This window comes from Cygnus atratus, chromosome 1, assembly GCF_013377495.2.
Source record: "Cygnus atratus isolate AKBS03 ecotype Queensland, Australia chromosome 1, CAtr_DNAZoo_HiC_assembly, whole genome shotgun sequence".
NCBI lineage: Eukaryota > Metazoa > Chordata > Aves > Anseriformes > Anatidae > Cygnus > Cygnus atratus.
Genome location: NC_066362.1, coordinates 33648086 through 33669993, shown reverse-complemented (window position 1 = coordinate 33669993; position 21908 = coordinate 33648086). Strand labels below are relative to the sequence as shown.

Here is a 21908-nt window from a genome sequence, read left to right as displayed (position 1 = left end):
TTCCTCCTCCCCCTCCCGCTGCGGGGCCGCCGCGGGGCGGGCTCCGGCCGGCAGCGGGGCCGCGCGGTGCATCGTGGGAGGAGGCCGGGCCGCGCGGCGACGGCGGCCGGCGGCAGCCGAAAGAGGCGGGGCGCGGCGCGGCGCGGCGCAGGTGGGACGCGGCGGGGGCCGGCGGGGGGGGGGACCGGCGGGGGTCTCCCCGTGGTGGCGGCCGCTCGGTGCCTGCCGCTCGGTGCCTGCCGCCGGGTGGTGCCCGCGGGGGGTTCGTTGAGGGGCCCTGGGCGGTGGGGTTCAGAATCCGGGCGTAATGTGGAGCGCAGGAGGCTCCCGCTGAGCACCAGGCAGCGCTGCTGTGCTTGGAGGTGCCTGAGCACTGGCACAGGCTGCCCAGAGAGGCCGTGGGGTCTCCTCCTGGGGGATCCTCAGAACCCACCTGGACGTGGCCCTGGGCAGCCCGCTCTGGGTGTCCCTGCTTGGGCAGGGGTTGGGGCAGGTGGGCTCCTGAGAGCCTGCCAGCCTCAGCCGTGCCGGCCTTACATTATCTGTTAGTCTGAGACCCTTCAGAAGCCCAGAAAATAGCAAGATTTAACGTACGATTAGATTTTTGGATGTGGAAGAATATTACTTTAGTCATTGGTAACGAAGAAAAAGCATCTTCCTCTAGGTACCGCTGCCCGCAGCATCTGGTGTGCCCGTGCCAGGTGTGGTAGGGTTCCCTAGAACTGCCTGAGTGCTGTGGAGACAGTTCAGTACACAGCAACAGTAGGTGGAAAAACTAAAACGCCCGTTATACTTGAAAATATATTCAAAACCGCATATTTTTGGCATCATCTGAAGTTTCTTTCCACTTAGTTTAAAATAGACCAAATAAACAGAAGAGATTAGGACAAGTATATTGTTAAGGTTAAGCATGTTACCATCTGTGCGTGTATTAGTGAGCAGCACAACTGATGCATCAGCGTATGCGCTCAACTGCGTAATTGTGAGGATGGAAAACTATTTCTGTTCGGGTAGCATTAAATATTGCTAACCACGTGGTATGTCTTAGGCATCTTTTATGAGACTGCTAGCTATAATTATGGGCAGCGCATTGTATTGCAGAAGTCATTACCTTGGGCCCGTACGTTCTTATATTTCCATGCTGTTATGTTACTGACTTCCACAGTTGTGTGTGTGTGTATATATAAATATACATAAACAAATGAAAATAACTTTATTCCTTTTTCTGTCATAATAACTTTGCGTGCAGTATCTCCATAAATAGCTTCTGTTTACATGTGAGGATTGCAAAGGATCCTGAAGCTCTTTCAGTCAAGAAGTTATTATCAACTATTCATAGTGCTTTTGATAAAGTTTGTATTTAGTTTCATCGTGAACTAATGAATCGTGGTTGTTTTCAACGTATGTTTGCTTCTTCCTTTCACTTTTCACTTTTTTTTTTGTTGCTGTGCACTGTAGGTCCTTTTTTTTTTTAATTACAACCAAGGATTTTTTAAGGTTACTTGTTACTCATGATTTGTCGTACCTGTGATAATAAAATGTCTTTCACTTAAAGAAATGAAAATGAAGACGACAAAATTCATGAAGACATCTAAGCATTAAAAGCTATTAAACAATATTTTCAGGACTTAAAGGGCTGCGGGTGTGTAGAAAGAGCGCATTCAAATAATACACCGAGTTACCATTCATTAGCCTTCATCTATATTATATATTACCCTCATGCATTTACTCTTTCTTGTCCTAAAAATGCATGCATATCTAAGCATACGTAATTTCTAAGGGCAGAAACTGCTTTGGGGGTTGGTTTGTCAGAAGCCTTGTATATCTTAATCTGTAGTTGAAACTTAACGTGGAGTTTTCTTCATTCTGTCTTCTGGGAAATACTACAGAAATTGCTTTAAACTATGATAATCTTAGTTATTCGTTATCACCTTCAGGACTTCCATTGACTTGTTAAGTCCTATAACTTACACTAAATTAGAGCATGACCTATTATCTGTTCTGATATATTTTATCTAAATTATGTCTTTTCTTTGTTTCCCTCCCACCCCCAAGACATTTAACTTGTGTTTCTTTATAGTCTCTTGCTATCTAATGTTTTTACTGCATTATATTAGAAGCCCGTCTTGCATGTAAGTCAGGTTTCTTCGTTTTGAAGGAGCTAGCTTCCTTCAGTACATACTTCCAAATTCTCTTTAGGAAGTTTTTTTCCTTGAAATTTGGCAGGTTACAATGACTGCACCAAATAAAGCATTGGAGCTACAGCTGCAGATAAAGCAAAATGCCGAAGAGCTGCAGGATTTTGTGAGAGAATTGGAGAGTTGGGAAAAGGATATTAAGGAAGTTGATTCTGAATTAAGGAAACAAAGTGGTGTTCCAGAAGAGGTAAAAATTGATGGACTTAGATTTTTATTAACTCAGCTGTTCATTATATGATGGTGTTTTTAATAACTTCTTGATCAGTTCTTTCTCTTCACCCCCATGTCTAATGAAGAGTCAAGCTACAGAAAGATACTCATTTTGCAGATGGCTTATTTCAGAGAATCCAGTTAACTTCAGCAAAATCACGTTAGCTTATAATATTTGAGTAGATTGTACGATCCCAGCAGACTTGTTCCTTACCTGAAGTAGATCAAGGATTCCACTGCAAACTGTTCCACCAACAGAGCTTTGGGGTTGTAGCTTCTGGAGGTCATGAATGCTTGGTGACAGTAAATGTTTAATCGGTTCCAGGTAGACCAAGGAGAATATTTCTATCTGTAGCATCACTGTTATTTATTTATTGTGGCCTTTTAATATATTAATGCTGTTTTTTCAGTGATACTCTACAGAAAGTTGTGTTCTAAAACTTAACTTTGTATCATGTATATAATACTTGTTAGTACTATATATTGAAAGATTTATGCTTGTCTTTAGTGGTTTTGCAGAAATTCCTGAGGACAACTTGCTTAATGGATTTCTAAAGTCAAATTAGCCAGCAGATATAGATATTATAGAAATAGAAATATTCCTATATATTTCTATTTAGAAATATAAATCTATAGATATTATAGAAATAGTATTAGAAATAGATACTATAGATTATTCAGTACAAGTGAATATCGTATATCTGTTTCGTAATAAATTACTTATTTCAATCTAGAATTTACCACCAATTCGAAACAAGGCTTTCAAGAAGAAGAAGAAGAGCAAAAGTAAAGTCCCATCAAAGACAACCACTGAGGAAAACAAGAAAAACAAAATCAAGTCTTATGATTATGAAGCATGGGGAAAACTTGACGTGGTGAGTCAGGGTATTTTCTTGTTAACTTAGTTTTCTCCCTAGGTGCTTCTGTTTTGAAATCAGATTTACTTACTGTGCTGGATACTGTATGAACGTAGAAAGTAGCTTTTTCCCCAAAAGGGGTTAACTGTTTAAAATGTGGAATAATGAGAAATAAATACTATAGCTTCCTATTGATTGTGTTTTCATCCAGCAGATTTCTTTTCACTTAAAGTCAAATGCAATCTTTTATCAATAGGCCTGTTAAAAGGTTATAATTCTTGTAGAATATAAGACTAAATATGGCTGTCAGTATTAGAAGATAAGTCTTGTTTGTGAAATTTAGAATGCAGAATGAAGAGGGCTTAAGCAGTCGGTTTTTAAACAGACGACATTTTCTTAGTCTTACTTGATTTATTTTGTATTGTTAAATTATAATGAAGATAATAAATTATTTTGTCTGTTTTCAGGATAAAATACTGGAAGAACTTGATAAAGATGACAGTACTCATGATTCTGTGTCTCCAGAATCAGACTCTGAAGAAGACGGAATTCGTATAGATGCAGAAAAGGCTCTTGCAGAGAAGGAAAAGGTAATAGCATTATAAACATTTATTATCTACAAAATAGTAACTTGGACGTAGGAGCATTTGTGATTTGTTTTAGAAGATTGTCTGCTGAGATGAAAGTTCTGCTGGAATGTGCCTGCTCTTCAGATTTTTTTAATGTCTGTGTTCCTGACCATTATTCCAACATATAAAATTCTGACTGCATTTCTTTCTCCTCATCACTGATTGCAGCAAAGGCTGTCATTCTACTTAATGTACGCTTGTAATGATCAATGTATTGGTGGATTTTTTTTTTTTCTTCATTAAAAAGTTGGACTGCTCTATAGAATTGCTGTATGGACCAAACATGCTTACTGGAGCACAAGGTATAAATGCCCCGTGAAATCCCCAAGAATTTAAGATAACTCCCTTTGTGAGGCCACTGTCTCTCTGAATGATGGAGAAACTCACGTCTCCACTGGCTTGGTAATAGGAAGTTGGTACTAGTTAAGTTGTACCCTATTTTGCAAATAAAATACAATGAGACCTGTCTTATGATTCACCTTTTTAATGGGCGTAGCAAGGATTTCTTTGGATAAAAAGTACAAATTCTTTGGTTGCTTTCAACAAGATGTTGATCAAACTTTGCCTTTGGGCAAGATTATAAGTGTACAAAACAGCTTTTCTCATCGTGATTGTTCAAATCTGGGAGGAAGAAATAATAGATGCTGGTCATCTGGACAACATTTAAGATGTGTGGCAAACAATTTGCCACCTCTGAACGCGTTTCTGGAAGGAAAACTGAATAAATTCTGGTCTTTAGGTTTTCGTGGTATACAGGATGCTTATTAGGCATGTCATGCTCATCATCAAGGGCCTGTCGGAACTTGTTACAGACACATAGTAGATCTTGGACTCAGCAGTGTTTCTTTGCAAGAAAAATGAACGAATTCCCTAAGGTTCCCACATCATGTTTTTGTCCTACGTGACAGATTCAAGCAGCAGAGACATGTAGTCAAGCCAGGATAATAACTTCAGCCCTAATAATTTCCTCTTCAGAGCGAAAATAATTATTACCTTGTGCCTTTTAGGTGCTTTCTTGTATATATCCCTTTATCTAAGACAGGAATACCCCAAAATCAAACAGGAGCAGTACCAACAGTACCAAATGACCAAGTAGCACTCCTTGTTGGCATAGGAAAGTAACAAAAACATGCTTTGGTGTTTAGTGACTAGTGAAAGCTTCACCTGTTTGTTCTGTGTTAATGCTTTGGTTTCTAGTGTTACGAAGAGTTTCATTTGTATGAGAGTTCCTTCCTCCCAGTCTTGAGCCTACTAGGAGCCCAATACAACATTAGAAGGTTCTGTTAAATCCTGTTGCGTGCTGAATGCTTCATATCTGTGACCTGATACCATTGTGGAAGTCTTTTCAGGACTTTCCCCAGATAGTTAGTAACTAGGAGAAATCTGAATTGTAATGATACTAGGTGGAATGAATAATGAGCATCAGATCACCTGAGCTACATCAACGTGTGAGGTAGATAGTCTAAGACAGTTATGTAGAAATTTATGAGGTTCTAAGAAAGTGTATTTAAAAACAACCATCTGATACCATCTGCCAGTCCATACTCTTCTTCAGTAGAATTTCTTAGTGGTTTTGTTTTGTTTTTAAATTGTCTGCATGCATGACATCTGCCTACTTTCCCTACTGCTGTGAAATTCCCAGATGTATAATCTGCATTCTGCACAGAGGAGAAATTGAGGTATCTGTGACTGTTATCATTTTGGCAGCAGTGAAGGAGATGAGGGTATTTCAGATAAAAGTTGTGTCCCAAAAGAGATGCAAATTAGAATATTTACCTAGGAAAGGGAGGATGCCAAATCTAATCTCTAAAACGTGAAAAAAAAAAAAATCTTCAGTAAATTTCTGTGGCAGTTCAAGCAGCTTTGTATGTGCTGCTTCTATGTTTGTAGAAATGACCTACAGATACTGAAAATTAGCATAATAAGAACAATTTACTGTATAAATGATGGTAAATATTTAGGAGAGAATATTTAGTATTTTAGTTATAAGAAGTGTTTCACAGTAAAGCAGTAATTTGTGAGAGATGTTAAAAAAACATTTGAGCGTTCTAAAATACAAGCTTTGATTACTGATTTTTGGTTAAAAAAGAACAAAAATGTATCTACACAGTAATTTGTTAAAATTACTATTTTCTTCCTATTTACAGGGTAACAACTACTTTAAACAAGGAAATTTTGATGAAGCTATAAAATGCTACACTAGAGGGATGCATTACGATCCGTACAATCCAGTATTGCCCACAAACAGAGCATCTGCTTTTTATAGAATGAAAAAGTAAGACCTGTATTGTTAAATCCTTAATACTTTTTTCTTTGACATGCTACCTTCAGTTTTCTTAACGTGTGTGTGTTTTTAACTTTTGATTATATTACTTATCATACTGTAATATGTAAGGCTGTCTATCATACTGTCTATGTAAGGCTGGTTTCGAACTTGCTTTGCAGTTTCAAAGTATAATAGGAATTGCTGTGACAAGGAATCTGGTAGTCTCTGTCATCTGTTTTCCTTCTGTCCTTTCATGCTTGAAGTTCGCCACCTTCTGTGTTACAGCACAAGACTTCAAAAAAAGGAAAAAGAGAAGTTTACCATCCAATTTGCCTTTCTGGTTCTATGATCTCTGTTTTTAAGGCTTTAATTTCTTTTGGGGGAAGAAAGGGTATAGGGGAGTTGGTTATTCTTTGTGTTGCAGTAGAGATTGCTGACATCTGTTTTCCTTTCCTTTTCTCATGTGCTCTGAATCAAGAGTTGTTTAAACACTTGTTCCTATACCCCTTGTGAAGCCTGAAAAATTTTCACTTTAGGAAGGACCTATAAAGTTTTAGAGTAACTTGCTGAGGTTTTGGCTTTTGTTTTCTAGATGTGTTCAAACTAACTCTTTTTTTTTTAATAGGTTTTCTGTTGCAGAATCTGATTGTAATTTAGCACTTGCTTTAGATAAAAATTACATAAAGGCTTATTCCAGAAGAGGGGCTGCTCGCTTTGCTTTGAAAAATCTTCAAGGTGCTAAAGAAGGTGGGTTGTCTTTAATCATTCCTTAAAAAACATTCACACTGTTTACCTGTGGGCTCGCCTAAAGCTTGTGTGATTGGTGTATTTGGCATAGGAATTTAATTTTCATATTCTGTAAACAAAAATAATGAAATACCATATTGCATATTCTTCTGTGAAGGTGAAATTCAAGCAAGCCTAAATGATTACCCTAGGTGTCCATAGTTAAAGAATAATTCAGTATTAAATATCTTAGAGTAATGTGTTGTTTGTAATATCATGATTTTTAGGTAACTACAGAAAAGGGTTATCTCCAAAAGAATGCTCTTATTTTATACTGCGATTACAGGCCTGTAATTCATAACTAAAACGTTGTTTTCTGATCTTCTCATAGATTATGAAAAAGTTTTAGAGTTGGATGCAAACAACTTTGAAGCTAAAAATGAACTGAAGAAAATTAATCAGGTAATAAGGTTGATAAGTCCCAACATAAATTAATACATCCTGTTTAGTTTGTATCAACTTATAAAAAGAACTGAATTCAACAAAATCTCATAGGCTTTTTCTGGCACTTGAAGTTCTCTGAAGTCAAAATCTGTAATTTAATGACTTCTAGTTTTGGAGAGTATGCGTACATCAGCTTATGGTGGGTTGGCAGATTATGACTGGATGTGTACACCAGCCTCTCTGGCTTTGTCTTCTTCCATCAAGTGTTTTTTCAACTTCTTGTGTTAATTCCTTTTTTAAAGTCACATCTAGTATTTTGGTACAAGGTGGCAGTACATCTGAGAAAACTGATATATTCTCTTGGTAGCAGAGTAAAGCTAAACTACTAGCCTGCTTGTGGTTCCACTGCTTGCTGTGCTATGCCAGACCAGAAAGTCAGTTGAAGCCTAGCAGAACAGAAACTCTGCTGCAAGTCTGACCTCTTTCATGACAGGGAAAGAATACTTATTATTATGACCTTACGATAATGTAAGAGTATCTAGCATTACCTCTTCAACTGTAGTTTTGAAAATGCTTGATAAAGCTTATTTTCAAATGAAGACCCCAAGTCTTTGATAATTAAAGAAATTGAAAGTAACTGAAGAATCTGTGAATCAGGATTATATAGACAGTTTTCATGGATCATTTTACACTGTGCTGCAAAAATTACATATCTTCTATTTCCCAAGCAATTTTCTGACTCGCAGTCCCTCACAGAAATATGTTCTTGAGAACAGCTTAGAATGATCTCTTCAATTTGTGTTCAGCTTACAGTAAGAACATTTCTGCTAAAATGCTTGGCAGATTTTTACTTCTTAAAAGTTTAGAATTTAGTGTAACTTCTGTTCTGAAAATGTGTGAGGGAAATACCTACTGAGAAACAACATCTTTGCAGGCTCTATCATCAAAAGAAAGCTCAGGACAGGAGGAGTTTGAAGATGTAGTTAAACCAGAATTAACAGACAAAGAGAAGAGGTGCATTGAAGACGAGCAACTCAAGCAGAAGGCTGTTACAGAAAAAGATCTCGTAAGTTGCAACTTCCGATGGAAGAGGAGAACTAGCAAACTAGAGCCTTGTCTTGTGCTGTTAGCTATGCAAAAAGCTCAAATTAAACTTGATTCTGTCCTGAACATCATAAATACAGTGTGCTTGATATGCCCTTAATTGCTGTTTCAAGCTCTATTGGTGGTGGTGGGCAGGGGGAGCAGGGTTCAGTTCTGTTTCGAATCTTCTGGGGGAATAATTATACAGGGTCGCTTTTAGAGTCTGATTTGTACATGGTAATTGGTACATGTCATATATGACAAGATAAAACCAGAACTATATTCTACAAATAGCCCATTTGTCCAGTATTATGTGCATCTTGACTCTTGTCCAACTAGGGTTGTAGACTATCTATTTTTTTCAAACCACTGATGACATGGTGAAACGTAGTTATAAGAAGAACTTCAAGGATTACAGGCAACAATGACAATTAACGTTATTTCTGGGTATATTATCTTGACTCATAGTTGGCTTGTTGATTTCTCTCCTTCCCCACCACTGCAATTAAGAAATAACTTTACCTACTAAACTATAGTTTTCTTACTATTCTCTTATCTACTTAACTTCTGACTTTTTATCAGTTTTCAGTTTTCCTTTACTAGTTGTAAGAGGTTAGTATGAAGAGAATGAAAGGATACATTAGGTAGGTAAAAGGAACAAAAAGGGGCCATGGTAATAAAATGCTATTAGTTTTGGCTACAGAGCTATTAACTTTGGGTACAGTGTGGCTTATAGTGCACATCAAGAGTAAAGAAATAATATAGTTTTGTCATCTTTTCTGCTACTACTTTCCTCATTGGCAAAAAAAAAAAAAGCAAAGGCTGCAATTTGGACTCAACAGGATCAGTGTTGCCAGGAACAGGCCCACAGTCATTCAACTCTGCTGTCAACAACACACTGTACTAGTCTAAAATTTCTTTACTGTGGCACCTTTTTGTTCCTTTTGCCTACTTAATCTATCCTTTCATTCTTTTCCTACCAATCACCTTAAACTGTAAAGATAGCATTTTTTTTTTAATCCTTGAAGTACTGAAGAAAAATTTTTAGATTTTTAGATACAAAAAAGTCATAAATACCTATCTTGAAATGTGTGTTCTTTGTGATCCATCTTCTTGATATCGTGACCTTGTCTACTAAAAAGTAAAAACAGCTAATTGCACTAGGTCTTTCTCAACATTACCTTTTTTCCTAACCTAAATATAACAGGGTAATGGTTATTTCAAAGAAGGGAAGTATGAGGCTGCAATAGAATGTTATACACGTGGTATAGCAGCAGATGGCACCAATGCACTTCTGCCAGCAAACAGAGCCATGGCCTATCTCAAGATTCAAAAGTAAGTAGGATTGCATGTACTATACCGTTTCTTTATTTCTAATATAAGAAATTCTCTATCTGGTTCTGAACTAGAAGGAAGAATGATCCAGTGGGTTTTCACCCAAGTTTCATTAGTCACTTGTTCTAATTTTTTCTAGGATTCAGTATAGAATAAATCATACAATACGGGAGTTAAAACCAACCGAATATGTGGGATCTTACAATGTATTTCATAGGAAAGAAGTTCTGAGAGAATAAAATAACATCAGTTTGAAATTATAGTGAAACCTAAGTGAATTTTTTTTGAAATTTGACTTTTCATTCTTTCACATGTGTAAAATTCTACATATTTACCTCTTTCAAAGGACCTACCTCTTTGTCTTTTTTGATTGTAAAAACAGTCAGCTACTGAAGTGTTGCCCAGTATGAAAAAGTGGATTGCAATAGCTAACTTGAAAAGGAATGGGTAGGAGCTTTCGCTTCTAAAAAAGTCATCTATAAAAATATTTCTCTAATGATGTGTACATGTAATTTCTTTAATTTTCATTAAACTTTTCTCACATAGTCCAGTAACAGTAGGAAATGCATACTTTCAACCAAATGAGCAAAATTCCATATGACCATTTTTGTAGTCTTTGAATTTTGCTTTTTTTTTGTTTTGACTCCCTGTTGGTATGGGAGTTTAAACTTTTTAAATTGATGATAGCATGAGAAGCAGAGAGCAGAATGTTTTATCCGTCATCTTTTCTAATGTGTTGTGGCTGACCATGTACAGACAATGCACTGATCTCAAATTACGCAATTATAAAGTAGGCTGCACGGGTACTATTTCTGTTGAAGCCATAGAGGATACCATAATGCGAGTAATGTCACAGAATCAGAGGAAGTGATACTGTACTTGAATGGCCACGGAGAAAGCTGAGAGTGTGAGATAAATTGGTGTGTTCTTTACACTTCAAAGAGGACCCAAACATGAAATGCAACAAAAGCTCATTGGTATTCTCATCAGTTTTATAGGTTTGTGAGAGCTGCAAAAAGTACTGTTTCTGTAAATTTAATGATAGATCGAAGGAGGAGAGAAGAAGAATGAATGAAAATACTTTCATATGCACACAGTAGAGTCATGATCAAACATAACTGGAATGAGGAAATTTGATCTTACAGTGAAAGCAAATGACCTTAATACAAGAATATGCTGACTTGTTCTTAATGATATTAGAAATTATATGCTCACTTTTATTTTATATTTTTTATTCTATGTTTTGGCTCAGTGGTAAATATTTATCTGTATATAGGTAATTAAGGTCTTCATATTTTAACTTTTGTGTAGATTTGCCTTTTAAGTTTAAACTACTTATTTGAAACAGATTATTAATTTTGTATTATTCTTTTGCTGAGATATGAAGAGGCAGAAAATGACTGTACGCAAGCTCTGCTGTTAGATGCCTCCTATTCTAAAGCTTTTGCCAGAAGAGGGGCTGCAAGAGTTGCTCTTGGAAAGCTAAAAGAAGCTATGCAAGGTATGACTCTGAATTAGTATGTGTGATGGGTAGAAGGATGTAAGTAGAAGATAGGTAGATAAGTAAAAGGAGGTCCTGATTTTTGTTTTTAATCTTCAAATAGCAATTAAATAATGTGCTAACTAACTGAGGTTTCAGTGCAAAAGTTAAGATGAATGGGCTTTGTTTTTTATTGAATTTGTATAAAACCGTTTATATTGGTATTCATATGATAGCAAGACAGGTTTGTGTGAAATTACAACAATTGCTACTTAATAGTAATAGCTTGAAAAATTAATTTAAAACTAGATTAGGATAGATATTAGGATGACTTACCTGTCTTTAATTATTTTATAGCTATGAAAACAGATGGGAGGTATAGAGATTTGCCATTGGAAAAATTGAATTCACAAATTTCAGTTTGTAACTTGAAATGCATACATTTTTCATATGTTGTCTTTCATTCAGATTTTGAAGCTGTTTTGAAGCTGGAACCTGGAAATAAACAAGCAATAAATGAACTCACTAAAATAAGAAATGTATGTACACCAATGATTTTTTTTATGTAAGCCTACAGTAATAGAGTTTTTTCATTCTTTATTATGTACATTTTAACAAATAATTATTTCTGAAACTTACAGTTTTTCTGGGAAAATTAGTTGTTTTTTTTTTTTTTTTTTTTCCCAGGAATTAGCTGAGAAAGAACAGTTAGCTCAAGAATATAAAGAATATCCTGCAGTATTGATAAAAGAAGCAGAAATAAAGAATATAGTGAAACTCATTGATGATCCATCACTCCTGAAATCAACAGTGAGTTTTTTTTAAACTTTGTGAACTGCTATCTATAATGATGGAAAAAGTAGAGTTTAAGTTACAATCTGCTTCTTGCGTCTTTTGATAGATATATCCTGCATGTGGAAATATCAAAAGTTCAGAGATTTACTTTTGTGATATTTTTTCAAGAATGTAACTTCTGCGTTTCTGTGTGTGTTCAACAGTATCCATAGTGTAAACAGTGCTATACAGGAAACATAGTATATGTATATATCAATAGTATGAAATGGGGAGGCAACTCCACAACCCTCTCCTGAGTCCTAACCTTATAGTTGAGAGTAAATGGGTGACAGTTCACTCTCATGTTTGACTGCAGACTTGAGAAAGCTCTGGGTAACTGTCCCCTTTCTTTCATCAGCTGTTTCCAGTTCCTATAGCAACTACTGTAGTAACAAGGCATGTTGCATACCTATTTCATATGTTCGTATCACTCAGGGCTACTGCAATAGCTTCGAGCGTGCAGTTTCATCCATGTATGCTGGGAAATAGCTGGATTTTTTTTTTCAAGAAGCAACGTTTTTAAAGTCAGAATTATCATTCTGACTATAACCACTGATGGGTTACATATGACAAAATATGATGATACAGGGTATGCATTCTTGTGTAAATACAAAGCGTGTTCAAAATGTGTGGCTAGTTTTAGTAGGAAATATGTGATTATTTTGATACCTTTCTTTAAAGTATTATATGCTTTCTATAACCAGATACTATATTAAATACATATACTATTACTATCTTTAAAAACCTTAATTAATTTATTGTGAAGTAGCTGAAATAAGACAACTGATTATATTCAGTTTTCAGTTTGGCTGCTAAGTTGAGATACTACGTGGCTTTTTTTGTGTAATTCTATAAAGGTAGAACAAGTACAGATTAAGTATCTGTGTTCTTTGTACTGCCCAAGGGAGAACTGTAACTGTGTCTCATATCCAGTAGGCACTCTTAGCACAATGATGAGATGGCATATTGTCAAAGCAAACCATATATTGTCTGTTCGTACCAACCATACAGGGCTTTTTGGGCATAATTTAAAGCAGTTTGCAAATTGTTGTGAAGACTTGCAGAGGGATTATGTTAGAGCTGGGCAGAGAAATCTGCCATCTCTAAAAGTTTAAATTGTTGAATATGTTTAGTTTAACCATGTATATTTGCATCGATATTTGTAGAGCAATTTAGATTCTATTCATGTTCAGCAAAGAATTCCAAAGTTCCACTAACTGGTGCCTCATAAGACCTAGGAAGGTGGTGGTAGGTGATGATCAGAAATAATGGTGATCATGCAGAGATGAAACAAACGAGCTGAAGCATTTTAATTACTCAGCATGTTCTCCAGTGGTAGGATTAATTACCTTGTGTTGTATGTAACTTGGTCAGCCAGGAGGCCTGAGTTACAAATATTTATCATCTCAAAATATGAAGTTGAGAGATAAGGCATATGTTTATGCGTAATTCTTTGTTTAGCTAAATTACAAAGCTTGATCAGGTCATTGGTCAAAATATATGGTACCCTTGCCCACTCAAGCTTTTAAGATGGGGGGAAAACCCTCAAAAAAATTTTTGTTGTTTTTTTTGTTTACTGCAAAAACAGAATACAGATTCTGAGATACTGTAGGGGTACGCTGGTTTATGACAAATTGGGCAAATGATCATATAAGACTTCCCATAGAATGTCATGAAGCTTCCTTTCTTTGCCATTTGTCTTTACTGAAAGCGTCTTCTATGTGTTCCAACAAACGTGAAACTGGTTATGATTGTTTAATTATAAACAGCAGTTTATCTAGTGCCAATACAGTATATATTTACACTGAAATAAAGGCTTGCATGCATGACGCCAGGTTTGTGTTCTGTTTAGAAGCCTTTGCGAACAATACCCATTGAAGAAGTTGATGATGACATGCCAAATAGCGATTTCCCCAGCGCTACTTCTTTCGTTAATAACTGTACAAATTTGACAAGTATTGAAGCAACAGAGAATCTGGATCAGGATGATCACTTAACTACAATGGACATTCCAAAAGCAAAGCAATTGAAAATAGAAGAAATCACTGATACATCGCCACTAAAGTAAGTATAAAAATTCTGATCCTCTTTTAGAAAGGTAGGTGTAGTTGAAATATAATCTTCATTCTCAAATTTCTACATGTGATGAGATATATAACATAATTTGGGGAATTTGAATTAAAAAAAAATGTGCAAAGAAACATGCAGTTCTTACACGTCTGTCTCTTTGATCAAGTAGTGGTAGAAACAAGTATGGTTCATTAATGTCATATGGAAAACTAGTAGTTGCTCTTACATTTCAGAGAGGAAGAAACTTGTAATATTTTCCCACATGCCATGTTCTATTCCTTGTGCACTGTATCTTTCCTTTCTGTGGCTTGTATTTTAATATTTTAGAGTAGATTTTTAAGCAGAATTCAAACATTCTTTGGATACCAGTTATGCGAGAGAAAAGGAACAGGTCACAACTCTGTCACAACAGTGTCACAAGAAACAGTGTCACAACTCTCCTGAGCAGATAGCTGATAACGTTAGGTTTGCTCAGGGTTCCTGAGTTCCACTATGTTAGCTGAATAAACTCAGGTCTGGCTGAAGTATAGAAAGCTGGGCTAGCTGCTTCTCCAACTAAGTGTCACAACTCTACTTGTTATCTGCTTAGGAAAGGTCTGTATGCACCATTGTTAATCTCATTGTTTTAATAGTTAATACCTTTTATGGAATCCTAATTGAAGACTTTGTGAGGACCGTTTCCACTTTCCTTTTTCAGCTCAGTCAGATGGATTTACTATGAGGTGTTGAAGAAAAAAGTAAATTTCTTAGTCATTTTATAATTTCTGAAAAAATAAATGGACTTAACTGACAAATTATAGGACAAAAATAGCTCCACTGTAACTAGTATTGAAATTGAAACAGTTCGCTCGCTTGCCATGGGACTGTGGTTTAACCTCAGATGAACCTTCAGCTCAGTCAGATAATGACAGAACGGGGGGAATTGTTTTAAAGTAAAAGAGGGGAGATTTAGGTTAGAGGCTTCGAGGAAATTCGTCACTCAGAGGGTGGTGAGGCACTGGCACAGGTTGCCCAGAGAAGCTGTGGATGCCCCATCCCTGGAGGTGTTCAAGGCTGGGCTGGCTGGGGCTTTGGGCAACCTGATCTAGTGGGTGGCATCCCTGCCCATGGCAGCAGGGTTGGAACTGGACGGTCTTTAAGGTTTCTTCCAACCCAAACCATTCTATGATTCTATGAACCTGTCAGGCAGCTAAGCGCCACCCAGCCGCTTGTCCCCCTCAGTGGGATGGGGAAGAAAATTGAAGAAGGTAAAACTTGTAAGTTGAGATAAAGACAGTTTAGTAAGATAGAAGAAAATAAATCAAAATATAAAAAAACAAGTGATGCTCACCACCAGCTGACCAGTGCCCAGACAGTACCCAAGCAATGTCTGCCTCCTTGGCCAGTGCCCCCCAGTTTTATTGCTGAGAATGCCGCCCGTTTGGGTTAGCTGTCCTTGTTGTGTCCTTTCCCATCTCCTTATGCCTTCTCACTGTCAGGTTAGCATGAGATGCAGAAATGTTCTTGACTCTGCAGTTACTGATCAGCAACAACTAAAACTTCAGTGTGTTATCAACATAATTTTCAACCTAAATGTGATTTAGCATCATACAAACTACTGTGAGGAAAATTGACTCCATCCCAGCCAAACCCAGGACATGTGGTTATTGTTTTGCATTATAAAATTGCAGAAAATGTAGTATTTCTTGTAGCTGCATATGGTGGAAATCTGTACCATAAAATGCAGAAAGTTCTCTCTTTATTCCCAGGAAGAGAGAACTGCTGAGTGTATTTATAAGTACTTGTAGCTTTTCAGAAAGGATTAATCAAGTATCTTTTGTATGCTGCATTATTTTTTGATTTTTTTTGTTGTTTGTTTCTTTAGATACTTGGTTAAACTAAAATACATTATTGTGTAAAAGTTTGATGGTATTTTAGATCTTTTAGGATTTGAAAGTTCTCCTGTTAGGTCTCAGTGCAAGATTTCCTTAAATGTTTTCTAGATTACATGTTTTGAAATCTCTCTGCAGGCTTCCTGCTAGTGTGAAAGGAATTCCATCAGTGTTGCATCCATCTTTCACTATGAACAAGCAGGCAGAAAAAGAAATCAAAACATCATATAGATCTGCTTCTCCAGTCCCTGCCATTCCTGCAAACTCTTTCCAGCTTGAATCTGATTTCAGGAAGCTGAAAGACTGCCCAGAAAAACTGTATTTGTACCTGAAGGTATGAAATGTAGTATTGTCTGACAGTGCTTTGATAGCATCAACTTAGGTGAAAAGGGTAGCTATGCTAGATTGTCTTAGCAGCGTGAAATACTCCCTTTCTTTAATTGCCTTCACATAATTATAAGTAGTGTGATCTGCATCTGAATAGTTCTCCTCTTGTGTCTGACATTTCACTTACCTCATGTAGAGTACAGTCCCTCTATAATCTGTCTTCTTTTAAGCATAGGCCCTAAGTCTGTAAACACGTGAATATGTCAGTAGCAAAGTGAAATTCTATTTTTTTCAAATGAATGCTTCTCGGGTAATCAGACATAGCAAAATTCTTCTCTCTTTAAATTGAAAAAATACTTGAAACACATCAAGAAACACATCAATCTACTTAATATCTGCTTCTGCAGATATATATGTGTGTGTGTGTGTATATATATATATACACACATATATATTGCCAAAAATTGCTTAGAATCCTTTTTTAAGAGAATGTAGCAATAATCTTCTCAAGAAAAAATTAAAACCAGACAGAAGTCATAAACAGTAATTTGTTTTCATGCACTTCCAGCATTGCCCAAGACATCCTAAATATTCATTTATAATTCTTATGACTCAAATGTATTTTTTTGCCTAAATAAAATACCTTTCTTAATTCTCCCAAAGCAAATAGAGCCTTCGTTTTATCCGAAACTGTTCCAGAAATCCTTAGATCCAGACTTGTTTAACCAGATACTGAAAATTCTGCATGACTTCTACGTTACGTAAGTTAAGCTCCTCTTTTGTTGTATGTTGCTTGTTGCTATTCCCCTCCTTCCCCTCACCTTTAGGCTTACAAAATTAGTTCGAATATGTAGCATTACATGAGTCAGGGTACAATACTTGGAATGATTTAATTCTTCCTTATTAGGAAATTAAACATATCTTGAAAAGTCAGAAAAGTGAGGAAATATGTAGCCTCTAACTAGACCTAGTTACTTATTAGTAACATTTAGATAGAATGAAATAATTTTTGTTCATGTTACTGTATATGTCCCATTATCACATATGGTTGCACGATATTAACTTTGTCAATTAAGTTCCTGAAGCTAAGAAATGCATGAGGTTTAATTCTTCTATGCCATGCCTATTGTGATACACTCTGAATTCTCAACTATCTGCTAGAATTTTACAGTAGGTTGTAGTAAATGTATAGGAGCTAGAAGTTCTAATATGAAAGGAGTGACAGTTTGTTCTGAAATTTCTATCTGTGCTACCATTTGGTTCTTAAAGATCATTTACCTGTTGGAGGCAGTTTGTTACTTACATGGATTACCCTGTGAGCATGCATTCAAAATGCTGATAAGTCCTTGTTTTATGGAGAAAGGCAAATGTAAATGAATCCTAGGCTTTTTCTCAGTTTCTGTAAATACACATCATTTGTGTGAGGAGGTATGGTCCTATATTTGTGGTATGACTTACAAAGGCTAGGAAGTTTAAATTGTTTGCAGTAAGGTAAAAGACATTTGTTCTGGAGGGTGACAGAAAAAGTTATGAAAGAAAAACACTTCTAGTTATTAGTATTTGTAGCAAAGATGGTGCCTGCTTACTACTGCCTCTTGTCCAGAAGAATGTAAAATGAACAAAATCTGGGATTTTGGCCTATACAGATAAAAACGTTAGTAGCTGTAATGAGGTGCTTGTTATGGCAAGGTGAAAGCGTTAAATCATTTAATAGCTATTCTGTACGTTAACAGCAATCATTTTGCATCAGTCCATTTTTTTGTACTTCTCTGCTCTTGATCTGTATTAAAAGGATGCTTGGATAAATATTTGTGGTTTTGGTTCTCTGCTAAGTCAGTGGAAGAATGAACAGGAAAGATGAGAATGGGAAAGGAGTTCCATTGATCCTTTCATTTTCTGAAATCTTTAATATTGCTTGCAGCTATTGAATCTTTCTAATCAACAGTAGTTATTTTTATGTTTCTAATAATCTTCTTCAGGAAAGAGGAGCCATCACTCATCCTTGAAGTCCTCCAGAGGCTATCTGAATTAAAAAGATTTGATATGGCAGTAATGTTTATGTCAGGCTCAGAGAAAAAAAGTAAGTAGTTCAGTACCATCTTCTAAAACTTGGTTTGTTGATACTGTATTTTGCAAGAAAGGTGCAAAAGAGTGCTACTCTTGTTTATTCCATAAAATAATAATTTAGGATTAGTTACTTGTCTATTTCAATGATTTGTGATTGCTTTAGAAGCCAATATGAAAATGTTATTTTTCTTAATCTTTTGATCATTTATAAAGACTTGAAAAAATACAGCTAAATCCTTCTGGTTTTGTCAGTAATACCACCACATTTTTATTCTGATAAAAAGAACTTCTCATTACCATTTCAGTTCGTAGCTGGCAATGCTACAAATTTATTAATTTGTATGAAGTCTTATATCTCAGGTCAAGGTATACCAATTACAGTTTTCACAGCTATGACCACTTCAGCATTTTCACAACTATGACCATTTCAGCAATTATGATTTTAGTGTTGGCAAAAAGAAGGCAAGTGTTTCTAAACCTCTGATCCTGTTTGCCTCTGTCCTGTTCTTGAGACGTCACTTAGATTAGTTTGCAATCCAGGCTGACACTGGCTTGAGTTACAGGTTTATAAAACTGTGGTTTTCATGTCAAACATTTCTTGATTTACCACACCAGACAGACTATGTAACAGTGAGGCACTCACAAGCCAAACTTTTCTTTAGGAACAAGTAATGTTAGAGAGTAAATCTACAACTGAGTTTCACTAATAACGAAATTTTCAAATTATAATGCTTATGTGAATCTCCTTAAAATAAAACTACTTGTTTGACTTACTGAAGTGCAAGTCAATTCCACTCAGGAATTGCCTTCACACCATAACCTGATGTAAGTTTTATCTGCCATCTGGCATTAACTTTTATCTTCCACATTTAATGGTGTAGTGCCAAGATAGTAAACAAAATAAAAGCTGTCTGTTTACGTTGTCAGTATTGTATATCCATTTAAGGAAATGTTGTTAGGCAATTCATGAGCATCAAAACAGAGGGCTTCTCTTTGCTACCTTTCTTTATCCTCTGAGTAATTCTAAAAACTTACTCATATTTCAGCTGTATAATGCTGAAAACTCTTACTCACAGAGGAAAGAGTTGGACTAATTTACATTCTGCCTGTTAATTGCAAAAATAATGGTTTCTGTTGGGATTTTGTTTTACAGTTACACAGGTATTGTTCAGTCATGTGAAACATATGGGATTGAAAGATACTCAGGTTGAAGAATTGGAGAAGAAGTACGGCATTTTCTCTTAGTGAGTTCACTGCCATTACGCATGTAAATTGCTCTGTTTCCACATTTGCGTCATGTGGAAATCAGCTGAAGAGGCCTATAAGGACTGGAGTTCTGTTGCTTTTGTATAAGTTTAATTCTTAAACTTGATTCACCGAATGACAAGTAGCTGGAGAAAGAATGACTGGGTTCTGCTGGCATGTTTGCTTTCCAGCACCTGAAACAATACAGATCCACATACTTCAGTGGAATCAGTTTGCCTAAAAAACAATTGGATGGATTGGCATTCAGGATTACGACTACAGATGGAGATCTCTATTAGAAAGAAAAAGTATATTTATAAACATCTTTTTTTGTAAGAATCAAATGGTGTATATTACAAACTTGCATGTTTTTTTTAGAAAATAAACTAAACTTTGAGTTGAAAATACCAAATATATCAGTTTTTTTAACTCCAGTGCCTAAATCACTCTTCTCTAAGACAGACCACACCATAACATATAATATGCAAAGAGAACCTGAGTTACAATAAACAAAAAAATCCAGAATTCCTTTACTTCAGCTTATCCAAAAGCATTAACAGCTGAGATGTTCCTGTAAACCTCAACTGTAACTGCAGAATAGAAGAAAGTTAAATACTATGAAATTAAAAAGTATAGAGAAAACCACTTTTGTCTTTGGAGAGTACTTTTACAATAATCTTATCAAATTTATTTTTAGGGTCTTTTTTTCCTATCCACGTACAGTTCTTAAGAAGTGTCAGAAAGCTGAGCAGAATATCTTTCCAGTGTAAAGAAGACAAAGGCATGAAATCACATCATTTTCTTAGATATGAAATAGCATCAGGCAAATGCATAATAAACTGTTCACATGACCAGAAGAAGGAAGTAACAGCACTTATAAATACACTTTAAGACATAATTGTAGTATTCAAGTAATGGCTGCCAAAAATTGGTCTGTGTTGTAGACTTGACCAGTGTTTTTCATCCTGTTGATACATTCTGTCTGTTTATTTTCATTCAAACCTTGTGCTTTCCTAATACTTCTCTGCCTGTGGAAGCCTTCTGACATTACTGCTTTTGTTTGGTATAGTTGTGGTCTTTTCCAGAGGAATAATTAAACATAGCATTAAAAAGAGAGTTCAAACTTCAAAGAGGGATCGATGGGAGAAGGTATGAATATTATATGCTGTGTAGTTGGTGTTAGAAAACTAATTTTAAAACATTCACAGCTGTGTAACGTTTCAGATATAATCCAGGGAAGAAACATAACCGAGCTACATTCTCAGGCTGGCTCTAAGTAGCTGATGTGAATAGAGCAGTAGATTCCTAATGTAGCTCTGAATTAGCCCTGGAACAGAATTAGCACTAGGACAACAGCCAGTGTTGTTAGGGAAATGAATGAGCCTTTATATAATGCTGTTTGCAGCTTACCTAGTGAACTGTTATTACTAGGTGTGTCCCAAGTTACTAGATAACTGGCTTCCCCCCCTACACACACTCCCTGTTGTAAATCACTTCTGATAATGTATCAGAGATACTTCTGTAGCTAATAGATGTGTTTTTTTTTTAAAAAAAAAAGTAGTTACCAAAGTAATTTTATACACCTTTGTAGATATAAAATAGCCTCTAATGGACTGTTATTTTTGTTGTGTAATCTGTTCAGTGACCCAAGAACACAGATGTATACCTGACTAGGTTATACTCAGAGCATTTGGTATGTTCTCAGGAGCTGCTGCTTAAAGGCTGTTGGAGAAAAACAGGTGATTCAAATGCAGATCTTTAACAGTAAAGGCAAGATGATAACAGAAAGATATGAAAACTGTAGGTCAGGAGTCGCTTAACTCTACTTCATCCAGTCTGCTGTGCTTTTAGTGAAAACAAACTGCAAACCCACTCCTACTTTTATATAGTTTCTTCTTCAGGATTTGTACGTGAGGAAGAGGAAGGCTGGTTGAAAGGAAGCTGTTCACACATGTAGAATTTGTTGGGGTGGACGGGTGGACCTGGTTCATGTTACTACTGAGTTTAGGCCACCAAGATTTACCTTGCATGTTGCACTCTACCCTAGCTTTTTCCTTATATCTCTAAATGCAAGATCTGATTGTTGCTTTTCCATCCATAGAAAGCATGCAAGATGAACACGTTAAAAGAACTGCAAGCTTCACTTCCTCCAGGAGATGGCAGTATTTTTCCTTTCTAAATTGCTATAGGTATTACTAAGTCTCTGAATTGAAGAGTTTAATGAAAAATGGAGGAAATTCAAAAATCTGAAGTAAATCAAGTAAAT

The 21908-nt window shown here is 36.1% G+C and overlaps 1 protein-coding gene across 1 annotated transcript; it reads left to right on the top strand.

The window, feature by feature from the left end:
- Positions 1–16: 16 nt before the first annotated feature.
- Positions 17–20287, top strand: RPAP3 (RNA polymerase II associated protein 3). Its single transcript, XM_035544198.2, has 17 exons — positions 17–151; positions 2227–2385; positions 3143–3283; positions 3733–3855; positions 6042–6169; positions 6786–6907; positions 7278–7348; positions 8265–8396; positions 9621–9748; positions 11128–11249; positions 11697–11767; positions 11916–12038; positions 13915–14126; positions 16142–16337; positions 16994–17091; positions 18310–18410; positions 19551–20287. Exons 2-17 carry the CDS (start codon positions 2233–2235, stop codon positions 19640–19642), a joined length of 2013 nt encoding a protein of 670 aa, XP_035400091.1. The 5' UTR covers positions 17–151; positions 2227–2232; the 3' UTR covers positions 19643–20287.
- The last annotated feature ends 1621 nt before the right edge of the window (positions 20288–21908 follow it).